Source organism: Helianthus annuus, chromosome 13 (genome assembly GCF_002127325.2).
Source record: "Helianthus annuus cultivar XRQ/B chromosome 13, HanXRQr2.0-SUNRISE, whole genome shotgun sequence".
Taxonomy (NCBI): domain Eukaryota; kingdom Viridiplantae; phylum Streptophyta; class Magnoliopsida; order Asterales; family Asteraceae; genus Helianthus; species Helianthus annuus.
In genome coordinates, this window is record NC_035445.2 from 53,895,875 (window position 1) to 53,910,167 (window position 14,293).

The 14,293-nt window shown below is 36.7% G+C and overlaps 1 protein-coding gene across 1 annotated transcript; it reads left to right on the forward strand.

Annotated features, from left to right (window-relative positions):
- Window positions 1-2,964: 2,964 nt before the first annotated feature.
- LOC110897816 (BTB/POZ domain-containing protein At1g63850) lies at window positions 2,965-6,976 on the forward strand. The gene is made up of 2 exons (XM_022144545.2): window positions 2,965-4,195; window positions 5,539-6,976. The coding sequence occupies exons 1-2, from the start codon at window positions 3,242-3,244 to the stop codon at window positions 6,466-6,468; spliced, it is 1,884 nt and encodes a 627-aa protein (XP_022000237.1). The 5' UTR covers window positions 2,965-3,241; the 3' UTR covers window positions 6,469-6,976.
- The last annotated feature ends 7,317 nt before the right edge of the window (window positions 6,977-14,293 follow it).

Here is a 14,293-nt window from a genome sequence, read left to right on the forward strand (position 1 = left end):
TTGGACGACAACGATGAGAAATCCATATTAAAAATGGAGATTATTTAGAGTAGTGTAGAAAAATTAGAGAGTAGAATTTGATGTCTGAAGTTTTTTTTTTATGGAACAAAGTGTGTACTATGGAAACTTTTTTTGAATTCAAAATTTTTAAATAGGTGCAAAAATGGTTTTACTTTTATAATATTGTTTTAACCTTGCAACAGTTAGAGGAATCCCGATGGAGCCCAACGGCTATTCCAATTTCCCAATGCCCGCTAAGACTACCGAGCACCCACCCAACGCATGTCCTCGTGACCCCACATTGCGGTGTCCATGCCCCATTCACAGCTGAGGTGGCTGTTGCGGTGCCTTATTTCACGCCCATCACACATAGTCTTAGAAGCTTCACTAAAACCTTGTAGGAAAAATGGACGTTGTAGCGAACTCCAACCCTATATATATATATATATATATATATATATATATTCATATAATTATTATTACTAGTATTATAAATGATCAATGATCTTAATTCCCCCTATTCACTTAATTGGTAAATATTTGATGGACGTATTTACCCTTATTGGAAGAATAAAGTTTCCCCTTAGATGTATAAATAGAGCTCATTAGAGGTGCAAAGATTGGCTCATAATCATTCCATAATATTACTCACAAATCATTCCTCTCTATCTACTAAAACCTTCATCATATCATACACCCTAAAGAAAAACCCAAGAATTGATCAAATATTAATGGTGCGAGAGGTAGTTATGTTGTTCCCAATTCAAGTGAGGTGGGAAAGATTGATCTAGAAACGTGTGCTTTACTAGATGCTAAATATAGCGGTATTCATCTTTTTAGACTGGAAGGTATGGTGTGGGGAGGATGGGCCGCCACGACACCCGCTACGTCACCGGGAGTGAGAATGAGCCTAAAGGGGATGGACCAAGGGGTGGAGGATGGGGCTATATATATATATATATATGTGTGTGTGTGTGTGTGTGTGTATAGGTATGTGTGTGAAGGAGGGGGCCGGCGAGATCCTCCAAAACCAGACGGAGACGACGGGGACGGGCCAAGGGGGCGGTGTTCCGGGGCGGCGTCGTGCCTAGCCGGCCCTTGGCCGTCCCCCATACCGACTGGCTTTATATGCTCCTGAACTCATTGATCAATAAGTGTTATGATTAGTATCTTTAGGTTATAAGGTGTGGAGGCAGTCACGTCATCGGATGGGAATGATGAGCCTCAAGGGATAGATCTAGGGTGTGAAGGATGAAACTCCTTTTTTTTATTAAGTGATATGCAATATATATAAAAGTAAAATTAAATTATAACACTAAAATTAATAATAAAGCTTACATTACACTAAAAATATTAACATCTAAACTTAAAAAAAGTCAAATAAAAAAATAAAGTCGTCATTTTCGTCGTCGTTTGCATTGTTCCAAATGTATTCCATCAAGTCCGCCTTAAGTTTTCATGTATGTACGCATTATGTAATGAGAACATGTTTAAATCTTGTTGTTTAAGACTTACCGGGACATTATTCTCGTTAACCGCATTTTCGTCAAACTCACAAATCGCTCTACCTTCGTCTTTGATAATCATGTTATGCATCAAGACACATGCATACATGCAATATCGCAACATTTTTGGTGTAAAAGCATGTGTTGGGTTCTCAACGATATGTCATTTTTTTGTAGAACCCCATAACACCATTCAATGTCCTTTCTCGCCGCCTCTTGAAACTTGGCAAATTTCTTTTTTTTTTTTTTTGTCTGTCGGATGGTGAATAGATTTAATAATTGTAGAGTAGGATGGGTATATTCCATCAGCAAGATAATACCCACGCGGGCACGCCTGTATTCCACCCCCGAAACTGTAAATCTGGTGTCTAGATCGGTTCTTTGTATGACACCGTTGAAGACCTCTGATTGATGGATGACGTTAAAGTTGTTATTCGAACTAGGAACACTAAAGAAAGCATGCCAAATCCAAAGATCTTGTGACGCAGTAGCCTTATCGCCTCGCATAAATTGACCTCGCCATGCGTTAGGGCAATTCTGCCACTGCCAGTGCGTGCAATCAATGCTTCCGGGCATTCCTGGAAAACCATGCTTTTCTTCGTGGGATTGATACAATTTTTGGACCTCGTTGGCATCTAGTTCCGCAAATATGCTATACAGCTTCACCACATTTGCCTTCCCGAAGATGACGAATACCACGAAAATGAAGACATTGTGTATTTTTTAAAAATAGTTGAGGTTGTATAAAAGCGAGAGAGTATTTGGTTGAGAATATGTGAAAAGTGGTAGAGATTGGTTATATTTATAAAGAAAATACTTATTTTAATTTTTTATTAATATAGCCAAACAGCCATCTTTTTTATTTGTTGCCCGTCGCCAAAGGCACCAAGGAGACGAATGGACGGGACGAATCACATGTGGGTAGTGTAGCCATGTCTGGACGGGGCTCGACGGCCTGGGGCTGTCTCCATACCATTTAGCCTTACCGGATAATATCAGATGAAATCACTAGAGATAATGTCTCTATAGCAACCAAGTGTTCGAGAAGTGTTACTGTCTTCTTTGTGGTGTTTACCAAGGCTTTAGGGAAAGTGAAAAAAGAGGGTGCATATCATTGCACATCATCTTATGGGAAAAAAATAGTGGTTTATGTTTGGTCCAAAGAATACACAAAAATATGCTATAAAAGATTTGTCTTATTTTTTGTTCCAAACTCTAATGTTGTTGAACGTTTTGTTACCTCTAACAAAAACACCGTTAGTCTCACCAAAAATGTTATTCCATCACTTGGTCCGATTAGGTTTAACCAATAAAGACATTTACTATATTATCATATATCAATATCAATATATTTGTAATCAAGTAATCAATGTTGTACTACTATTAAATTCAAGTAACATGCCCTTTATCACCCCAATTGGCCTACACTCAAGATCAAAGCAGCCACTCTCTCACACGCTTGCCATATGTGCACCACCACCATCACCACCACCATCATCATCATCATCATCATCATCATCATCATCATCATGTATCTCCACCCATTCTCTCACACACACTTCCCCACCAACAATAATCCTATATGGCCCCATCACTCCAAACTTTGACCTCTGACATGTCAGCACCCTCTTTCTCTCTCACACACAACCACCATTTCACACACTGCGTTGTACCAACCGCCGTTCACATTAAAAAAACATTTATTCATTATTGGAATCACAAAACAAATAGTTTAGATGCCTAAAAATACAAACCCCCAAAAAGCCTTAAAACAAAAAATTCAAACTCATATGGCAGCTACTGCCTCTTCAAACCACCATAAAATTCACCTCCACAAAAAACCCACCACCACTCTCCCCTTCCGCCGCCGCCGGACCACCGTCACAAACCACCAACACCCATCTGTTGTCTCGCCGGAAAACAGTTCTTGGTGCTGTCCGTCCACCGTTTCGTCAAACAAACACACACCCACTTCATCTTCTCCGGCGGTGAGTCCGTCGCCGGAATATTTTCCCCGATCTCCGGCGCCTGCCGGAAAATCTCAAATCTTGAAAAACTTGCCGGAAAATCAAGAAAATCTTGAAAACTCAACAATGGCGACTGCTTACAACAATCAAGAAGCATTCCCATCTTCTTTTTCGAATTTCAACTCTGCCCTGACCGCCGGACTGTTAAATCCGATGTCTCCGCCGCCGCCCGCCGCCGATAAGACCCGATCCAGCCCGACCCTTTTCGAAATGATGGCTAATGAGCCTGATTGCAAGACACCCACTAATTCAAACCCTAAGAAGTTCACTAATTTGAATCCAAATGGACCAAATCCGGTTGTTGTTGTTGATAAACAGGTGTTGATGCAGCAGCGGTTGTTGGATCTTTTGGCATGTCGGAGCCCCGGGAGTGGGTTTAATGACCCGAATTCGAGTGATGTGAGGCTTACATTGAGTTGTAAAGATGGGTTGAGTGTTTGTATGAATGCTCATAGGCAGATCTTGGTGAGTCATAGTCGGTTTTTCGCGGTTAAGTTGTCGGATTATCGGTCGAAAGGGGGGCAGCAACAGCCCTACATTGTTGAGATTTCTGATTGTGAGGATATTGAGGTTTATATTGAGTCAATTAGGTTGATGTATTGTAAGGATTTGAGGAGGAAGCTTATGAAGGAAGATGTTCCTAAGGTTCTTGGGATCTTGAAGGTAATTAACTTACTTGTGTTTTGTATGTGATTTTGTTTGCTTTTATGCGTATTTTTCAATATGTGTGATTTCATGATTAGCTTAACTGTTTGTAGTTGTGATCTACATGATATATCATTTTAGTGTATGCCATTTCATGTGTTACATGATTGAGATCAAGAATCCATGCCTATTAGATCATAATAAAATGTGGTTATCATAATATAACCGTGGAGACGTAATTGGATCGAATGTTGTAATTTGTAAAACGAACTATAGCGCTTGCCAGTCACGTACCGCTAACTTTTACTTCCGAACTTGAACCAGTAGTATAGGCAGATTGCTTAGTCATGTAAATAAGATGCCTTGGGTTTTAAAACGCGCGTGCGAGATGACCTCAGGCGCAACGCTGGTTGCTTCTGACTCAAAAAAACACAAAAGATGTGATTCAGGCGCATAGAAATAGGGCTGGAGACCAGTCTAGAGACACGCCTCTTGTACATGAGGATTTTTATGTGCATCATGATGTTGTACGTATAGCTTTTTAGGGTGTAAACATAGAGTGAACTTCCGTTTTGCTCCCTGTGGTTTGGTCACTTTAACGGTTTTGCCCCAAACCTTTAAAAATTGCCATTTTCCTCCAATAGTTTGTTACGGTTTTTCCGTTTTGCTCCCCGCCTCTAACTCCATCCAAATTGTCTGTTTTTCCATTTTGCTCCCCGCAGGGAGCAAAATGGAAAAACCATAGCAAACTATTGGAGGAAAATGGCTATTTTTAAAGGTTTGGGGCAAAACCGTTAAAGTGACCAAACCACAGGGAGCAAAACGGAAGTTTATTTATAGCTATATTTGGGTAGGTGATGCTAAAAACCTATTAGAAATATATACATAGCCTGCACCTCGAGTATGAAAAGCGGTGCACTTTGCGACTCGGCTCGAGACCCCATCGCCTCGTGTGCCTTGCGCTTATAAAAACCAAGATTCTGCTTTTTAGTAATTGTATATTCTGTGCATGTAATAGAAGTTGTGACCGATTATTCACATTTCACTTGTGAGGAGTCATTACATTCCATGAGAAATTTGCTGTTTTTTACTTTGCACATAGTTTTAGCAAACTGTTTTGACTTTAACCGATGCAATGTTTTGCATAGAGGGAATGCGCAAAAAGTAAGAACAATTGCTTATTGTTCATGTTACAACACAAATTATCGTTAAAGATGGATCTTTTGTGATGTCTGATACGTTTTCTAATTGTAATTTAACATATGAATGATCGCTTATTGTTCATGTTACAACTCAAATTATGGTTAAAGATGAATCTTTAGTGATGTCTGATATGTTTTCTAATTGTAATCTTAATATAGGTGTCAGCAGCAATCGGATTCGATGCCGGTGTTTTATCTTGTTTGGAGTACCTAGAAGCTGCTCCATGGGCCGAAGACGAAGAAGAAAAAGTATCTTCTTTATTGTCCGAGCTTCAACTTGAAGGGGCGGGTCCCGTTGAAGTTTTAAAACGAGTTTCAGTCGATATTACATCAGGGGTTGATGAAAGTACTAATAACGAGGTTCTTCTTAAACTTTTGCACACGGTTCTTGAAGGAAAAGATGAAAAGGCGAGGCGGGAAATGAAAGTTTTGGTGGCGAAAATGCTTCATGAGAATTCATCACATAACGATTTAAGAAAAGAATCTTTGTATTCCGCTTGTGACAAATGTTTGATTTTACTGAAAAAACATTTTATAAAAGCTTCAAACGGGGATTTACAAGACGCGGTTCAAATCACGAGGCAAGCGGATAATTTGCATTTTCTTCTTGATATTTTGATCGACAGACAGATTTCCGAGGATTTTTTGAGATCATGGGTGTCGTTAACCGAGTTATCTGAAGTTCATTCTAAAGTACCTCCGCTTCATAGATACGAAATTAGTAGAGTTACCGCAAGATTATTTGTGGGAATTGGAAAAGGTCAACTTTTGGCTTCTAAAGATTTGAGATGTTTACTTTTACAGACATGGTTGGTGCCTTTTTACAATGATTTCGCTTGGATGAAACGAGCGTCTAGAGGGCTAGATCGTCATTTGATCGAAGAAGGGCTCGGGAATACTATTTTGACTTTGCCTTTGACTTGCCAACAAGAAATCTTGATGACATGGTTTGACCGGTTTTTGAACTCTAGCGATGACTGTCCAAATATACAACGAGCGTTTGAGGTTTGGTGGAAACGCGCGTTTTGGAAAAAGGGTCACCAACAGCCCGAAAGGCCACGCCAGAATGAAAATTTAAAAAATTCTTAAAACTCATGATCACCAGCAGCGGCCCGTTTTGCGTTGTGTTCTTTCTTTTAACTAGTGAGTATGCGCTTAATCTGAGATTAACTTTTTATGCCAAACAGTTTGGTGTAAAGATTCGATTCTTGGTCCTGATTCTTTAAACATTCTGAGGTTAATCGACGTTTGTATGTGCTCTATCAGAATCAGTAACATTCTTGTTACCGAACATGGTTTGTATCAACGGTTTTTGTGTGAGATAGGTTTGACCGACTCAAGATCTTTGCGGTTCAACTGTGATTAGCGTTATGTTTCTGATGTTTTCGGTCTTGCATTACACTTCAGAAACTTAGGTTTACAGTTGAAGAATTATTATCTTTCAATTTTATTCTCAATTTGGTAGAAAAGGGGTGCATATGTTACCTTCAAGAAAGTGAAATATTCATGTTTTGTAATGGAAGAATATGATGGTTGCTTGTTGTAGGTGATGAGTTATTTTCAAGTCTTAATTTAAGGCATTATGTTATTGATCCCACCCCATCATCCACTTGCTATATTCATTTATTTGTGTATTAAATTATATTCCTAATCAACATTTTTTAAAGAAAATTTTAGTGGTTGTGATGTTGATGCCTTCAACTTGTTGGTGATGAGTTCCCATTTTGGTTGTGATGTTACATGTGTGCATGTGGGTCTATATGTAGAATATATGTATAGAATGCTCACATACATTTATATATGGAAAAGTAACATCAACTTTCTTTGTGTTTATTTGTGGGATATATTAGGTAGCATCCAGTTAGAGTGGTTTTCCTAATATATGTACATATATATATATTATTATTAAACTTTAGTTGAGTTTGAGCTAGAGTATAAAAAATAACTAGGTTGAGACTTTAGGGGTTTAAAGCTGTTTTCTTTGATTCATTCAAGGTTTTGTAGTTCCTGTGTAAGCGTTTATATAAGTTAGGGCTGTAAGAAAATCGGAATGTTATGAAATAATTTATTTTGGAACTTGATTTGAATTTGATTAAGTTATACTTATAGGTGCCAATCATGACCAACTGCTTATAGAATTCGATTGATTTGAGCAAAAATACATTGTATACGGGTTCATTTAGATCACCTCAAATTAGTTAACGGGTCAATTTGAGTTTTATAAATTAGTCAATGGATCAAAATGAGAAATATGTTAATTTAAAAATGATTCAAATGGGTGGCACTACCCAAGATCGTCATTTGCCTCCACACCATCAACGTTGCCTCCACCCCGAAAAAATCTCCTTTAAACTTTATCAAGATCTCTTGAATAAACATTAAACTTTATCAAGATCTCTTGTATAAACATGGGTTCATAAAATATAACCTCCATGTTTTCATTTTATCAATGTTTCTAAGATTAATCAAATTAGGACACTTTTTTCAAGTAAGATAACTAAAGTTTTCTAAACCAAACAGACCCATGAAAATAAGTTGACGTTATGATCCCTTGGGGTGTAAGGGGTGGTTAACTCTTATGCCAGGGGTGTGACTTCCACCCCCGCCACCTCAACAATATTAGCGCCCTTTGCCACCCTGCCTCTGTTAAAGGGGCGCTATCCTTGGCTTCCGCCAAAGGGTTAGCGAGCGCGAGAGGAACAAATCAAGGGGCCCCACCTTCATCAACCAATCAGATTTTTTATTTATCTTTTTTTTTTAATATAGTTAAAAAGGGGCTTTATAAGGGGCGTTAAGTTAGCGATAAAGCCCCCTGCTTATGTGTCGCCTACGTAGCCTAATAAAGCCCCTAGGGTTTTAAACCACACCTCTAGCCTTATGGAGAGGTAAACTTTCCGCCTACTCAATTATCTCTTGCCAAATCAACTCCCCTCTCTAAGTTTTCAGTTGCACAAATCTCTTGCCATGTCAACTCCCCTCTCTAAGTCTTCTCTTGCACAAAAACATAAATGGTGGTCACATCTCTTAAGTAGAGGTAAACTATTTTTTTAATTTAAATTATTTATTTAAACAAAATAAATAAAACATATTTTAAACATAAATAACATTAATTAAATAAAGAGCTTACATTAAACTAAACTTAAAAAAGACAATACATAAAATTAAAACTAGTAAAATAAATTAAAATCATAAAAAAATTAGAAATAGTATGGCCAATTATATATTTTTTTTTGCGATCTCGCATTTTCGGGCTAGTGTGATTTCCAACATCTTCGGTGAAACATCGTTATGTGGCCTGTTTTATCTATCCATAGTGTTTCAGAAAAACGAGATTTTGTGTGAGTATGTAAATTGGGTGAAAAATGAGATGAATAAATGGATTTTAAATAGAAAACAAATTATTTTTTTAACATGTTAACGACTATAAAGCCGTTTGAAATTAAACCCCAACGGTAAAAAAAAGAACAACATCAACGCGGTAAACAATCACTGCATCCTCCTCCCCTCGCGTGGTAAAGCTTATTGGCGGCGGTGCACGCTGCACGGTAAACTAACTCTTAGTTTACCGCTCCACCCCGTGCACCCTTAAATAAAGTAATAAGTATTGTTTGGTGGAAAAGTAAATACGACTTATGACATTAAGTGTTAGGTATATATTTAAGATTCAATAATGAAGAAAACAAACCTCTTAACAACCTAGTAGCTATTTGTATGTTTTAGATAAACATAACAAATACAACCATTATTCATTAGCTTATTAAAAGTTCATTATAAACAAACACAGTCGTAAGAAAATCATTTTTTAATATATTATGTTTATTGGTGTTTTATTCCAAGCGGAAAGAATTAAGATCTAAACTTTTGATTCAACATGAAAACAAGAGTAAAAACTTTTTAAATAATATGTTATAAATTTATTTAATTTTATTAGTAGGCTACAAAAATATTCAAATTTATTATTTTTGGACATTATAATTTTGACCTACTATTTTTTAACTATGACTGACCAAAATTCTTAGATCCATCATATATTTGAAATGACTTGGATGTTAATAATATAATATTTACTTATTAACTTATCTGATATGACATACGTTATTAAAAACGCGTTAAAAATAACAATTATTATTGTGAAAAGACTTTTGAAAAATATCAAAGATAGGTGTGTTTGGACCGTACAAAATATCAACTTGTTAATAATTAATGGGTTTTGTATTCTAATTGACTTAGACCTATTTGTATGAAAATGACATATATGCGTCTTTTATGGGCCAAAGTAGATAAGGAAAGTTACATTTGAGTTATCAATTATCGTCTAAATAGAACTCAATAGTGTGGCCATAATAATACCATGTTGGATACGCCAACATGACAGATTAATTCTAAACTACTATAATGCCACTCAGCAAATATATATATATATATATATATATATATATATATATATATATATATATAATATATATATATAATAATTCATATAGAACAACTAAATGCAACTATTATTATATAGAATTCCGTGTATTAAACGACTCCAATAAAAAAAGCATAATAATTTGTATAAAAACTTATAAATAAATAATGTGTATAATAGAATTTATATGATACATAATGTTGATGATGATATAGTTGTTCAAAAACTAATAGTTAAACCTAAAAAATATAAAGAGATGGGATTTCAAATCCTAAATATCTTCAAAGTTTGTTGTGATAATAAAAGAAATCGTATCAATTATCTAAATTAAATTAAGAGTTAATTACAATTTTTCGTTCTTGTGGTTCGTTAAAAATCACTATTTCAATCCATTAGTTTAAAAATTGCCAAAACAGTCTTTGTGGTTTCACTTTCGTAACTATTATAGTCCACCCACGCTAATGTCATCCAGTTATTCTGTTAGTTTATTTGAATTACCATAATGCCCATGTTATTAAAATTAAAATAAATAAAGAGTTAGTTATGTTTTTCGTCCCGTTGGTTCGTTAAGAATAACCATTGCAGTCCATTTGTTTAAAAATTGCCAAAACAGTACCCGTGTCCTTCATTTTACTTTTCACTCTCCCCTTTTCTTCAGATCTCGTCACCTAATTTTCCCCATCGCAATCGACGTAAGTAGGAAAACTTGAGGCATACATGAAAAACTTGAGGGGTGGAGATGAAGTATGGGAGGTGCCCTGTGTAGTGGTCGGAATTGATAGAATTCATCGGTAGAAAAGGAGTTGGCCAATGATTTGTTTGAAGAGAATGTCATGGGGTGTGGGGGTAAGCAGTAGTTTGATGACGGTGATGGGTATAATGGGTGGTGGAGGTGGTCATCGTTTATGTATGTGTGTGTAGTGGTGGGAGATGGTGAAGATGGATGAAGTGGAGAGGGTGTGGAGTCGGAGCAGGTGATCTTTGTTGGCTCATGTGAACTCCACCAAAAGAACAGATGATTGAAAGCCAAAATTGTCTACAATCAACTGATCCTTCATAACAGTGCTTGAACTCATTCTCCTCCCAATGGCAAAGGCATCAAACAACCGCTGCAAGCAAAGGTCTGCTAAAAGCTAAAGTCTGCTGATTCACAAGATCTGCCAAAGTGAACCACTGATGAAGACTAAAGTCTGCTGAAAGCAAAGGTCTGATCACCCTTTAATTAAAGAAGACAAATTTTGGTAAAGAAGATCTGCTAAGGCTCAACAGAGGATAAGGCTCATCAGATGTTGAATAACAGATGTTGTTTATCAGTGTTTTGAATGTAACAGTGTATTAGTTATAGCAGAGGTTAGAGGTTGTTAGAAGTTGTTAGATGTCACTATCTAGGTGACATCAGGTTAGATTCCTCAGAGGTTTGCATTGTTATAACAACCCTCCTAAAAACCCCTTAAAACAACCCTAAATGTTCCTATTATACCCCGAATATACATTAACGGGCCTAAATTACCTTAATATTCATAAAAATCAAATAAAACAAATATTTATAGTGTCTCGCGGCCCGCGACGGATGAGGCTTAGGTGTGTCGCGGGGCGCGACGTCCTTTACTTGCCGGATACTGCATTGCGCCACGTGTCACAACATGTCAAAGCTATACTCGATGACCTGCCAAGCCTAAGCCCTAGCTAGGGTGGCTGGCGGCCCACGGCAGGCTTAGCCTGGGGTGTCGCGAGGCACGACCGACTTCGAAAACAGCTATAAATAGGGCAGTTCAGCATCAGTTGCAACTCGCTCAGTCCATCTTCTCTCTCAACTTCTTATAGGCGAAAATTATAGCCAAATATCCCCTAAAACGCGAAGCTCTTCCTCGTTGTAAGTATTGTAACCCCCGATCACATATTTGTTACCCTACCCGATTGATCTAGGACTCCGTAACGCATGTCAAGGCTCTGCCTCACTCAGTTCGTTGGAGTTCTATCTCGTGTTGTATGGCTAATGTGATTTGGGTTATCTTACTAACACGTGTACATTGTTTAATTTTTAATAGATAATAACCAGGAGAATCATCAGGAAGCTATAGTATTATCTAAGTCTACAATGTGAGTCCATTCTCTTTTCTCACAGTTTGTGAGCCATTATTTCAAATATTTTCCAAAACTCTAAATGTTTATCAGTTATAATTACAATGATTGAGTTTTTGTATTCTACAATTGATGCCAGTATTATGGGGTTTTGTATACAGTACTTGATGACCTTCACAATTGGCCACGTGTATCCAATGTGTGATATGACCATAGTCACAGATCCGTCGAGTGACAAGTACTGACCGAGTAATTCGGTATATATAAACATTGTAATCACTCTCAATACTGTAAAGCTATAAAATCTGTTTTGATTAAATTGGGATGCACTCGCCAGTATTTCTTGCTGATAAAATCTTTTTAAAACACGTTTCAGGTAACTTAATGTGAAGCTAATAGAAGCCAGCTGAGAGCACTGAAGGCTTAAAGAAGTGGCTATAAAAGTTACCTAATTAAAAAAGAGATTTATGTTTTTCAATAATTAAGGTTTATCCCTATAAATGTATTGTAATGGAAACTTGGGTTTTATCCCATTTAATTATTATAAAAGCTTGATGTTTTAAACTCTGATAAATATTTCCTGACTACAGTCCTAGTGTTTAAATTCCGTTGCCAAATTAATAAATACCGATACCACTGGATCTGATCTCGCGGCGCCCGCTCCCGGGGTAGGGGTCGGGGGTTGTGACAGAGAATGGTATCAGAGCTACATCCACTGAGGTGTTCTGCTAATACCTAAATTTTAATCAGTTGTGTTAGGAAATAACTTATGTGATTCTGTGTAAATATGTATATTATTATTTTGTGTTATTTGACAATTTGTTAGTTTACAGTATGAGTGAGTAAGGTATAACCGACGCTTATCGTCAAGTAGCTAGTTCCCTAAAAGATGAAGGAACCTCATCTCAGCCAAACCCCTCGGGATATTATATTGATACTGAGGAAGAAATTTTTATCTTTAAGGCACAGTCTGAGGAACCATTCCCTCCTAAAAAGAGAGGATGGTTTAGTAGAGGAGCGCATGAGATGAGGAAAAGGATGAAGGAATTACAACAACAGAGAGCTTTAGCAAAAGCAAATAGGGAAGTGAATGCACAAACTCAGGAAGCAGTTAATAGACCATTATGGGAAGAGGAACTTGATAGGCAGTTAGCAGATTTCCATATGTTAGCCACTACAATAGCAGACTCTAATCTGAACCAAATAGCTGAACCACAACTGTTACCCTTATTCCCAGACCAACAAGTGGAATTAGAACCCAACCAGGAGAACCAATTCCCAATCCCAGCATTCGACCCCAATGAAATCCCTAGAATCCCAGCACCAAATCCCAAAGCACACCGACCTGAACCCTTTAGAATATGATCCATGGTAGGATGACAACCAGTCATATTCGGAATTATATCCTCATGAAGAACCAGTGCCAGCCCCACCAGTAAACCCACCAATGAGCCGAGAATATGTGTAGGAACTCCGCCAGTATGGCGATGACTTAATTGAAGAAGGAAATAGAATCCATCAGATAGGAGAGAAACTCATCTGGAAGTATGACGAGCGTGAGATGCAATATTAGAAGAAGGACACCTAGAATAATATATATATATATATATATATATATATATATATATATGTGTGTGTGTGTGTGTAATTTGTACTTTGATATATATATATATATATATATAGGGTGAGGTTCGGCTACAAAGTCCATTTTTCCTATAAAGTGTACAAAGTTATAAAACACCACAATTTCAGCCATAAAACACACTCAAAACCCACAAATAATAGAGTGAAGATCAATAAAAAACAATATCCAAACCCTAACAGTCTATAAGAACTTCAAACACCATATCGTATAACTATGAATATAAAACACAACATGATAATCAACATAAAACACATTAATGTTAGTTATTCGAAAATCAAGCCTTATCATCCAAAACACAACATAAAACCCACAAATATAGCATTTTAGTAATCTCCACTTTGTTATTTGTGGGTTTTGGGTGTATTTTATGGCTGAAATTATGGTGTTTTATGACTTTGTACACTTTGTAGGAAAAAGGGACTTTGTAGCCAACTCCCACCCTATATATATATATATATATATATATATATATATATATATATATATATATATATATATATATATATATATATAAAACCAACTAAAATAGATAGACAAATAGATATCGATGCATAACTGCTAGTGTGTTTAATTTTCAGTTGAAATTTGTAATTGACGCATATATATAGATATATAAAAAGAGTAAAGTCGCAATGTTCGACGTTTTTGATCAATCTGCACGTGTGATTGCTTGTATTAAATCTTGTTCTGTGATATTAATACCTGATAAATGTTTACAATTCAGATGTCAAACGGAGTAAATCAGGAAAACCAGAATAATGATAATAACGGAA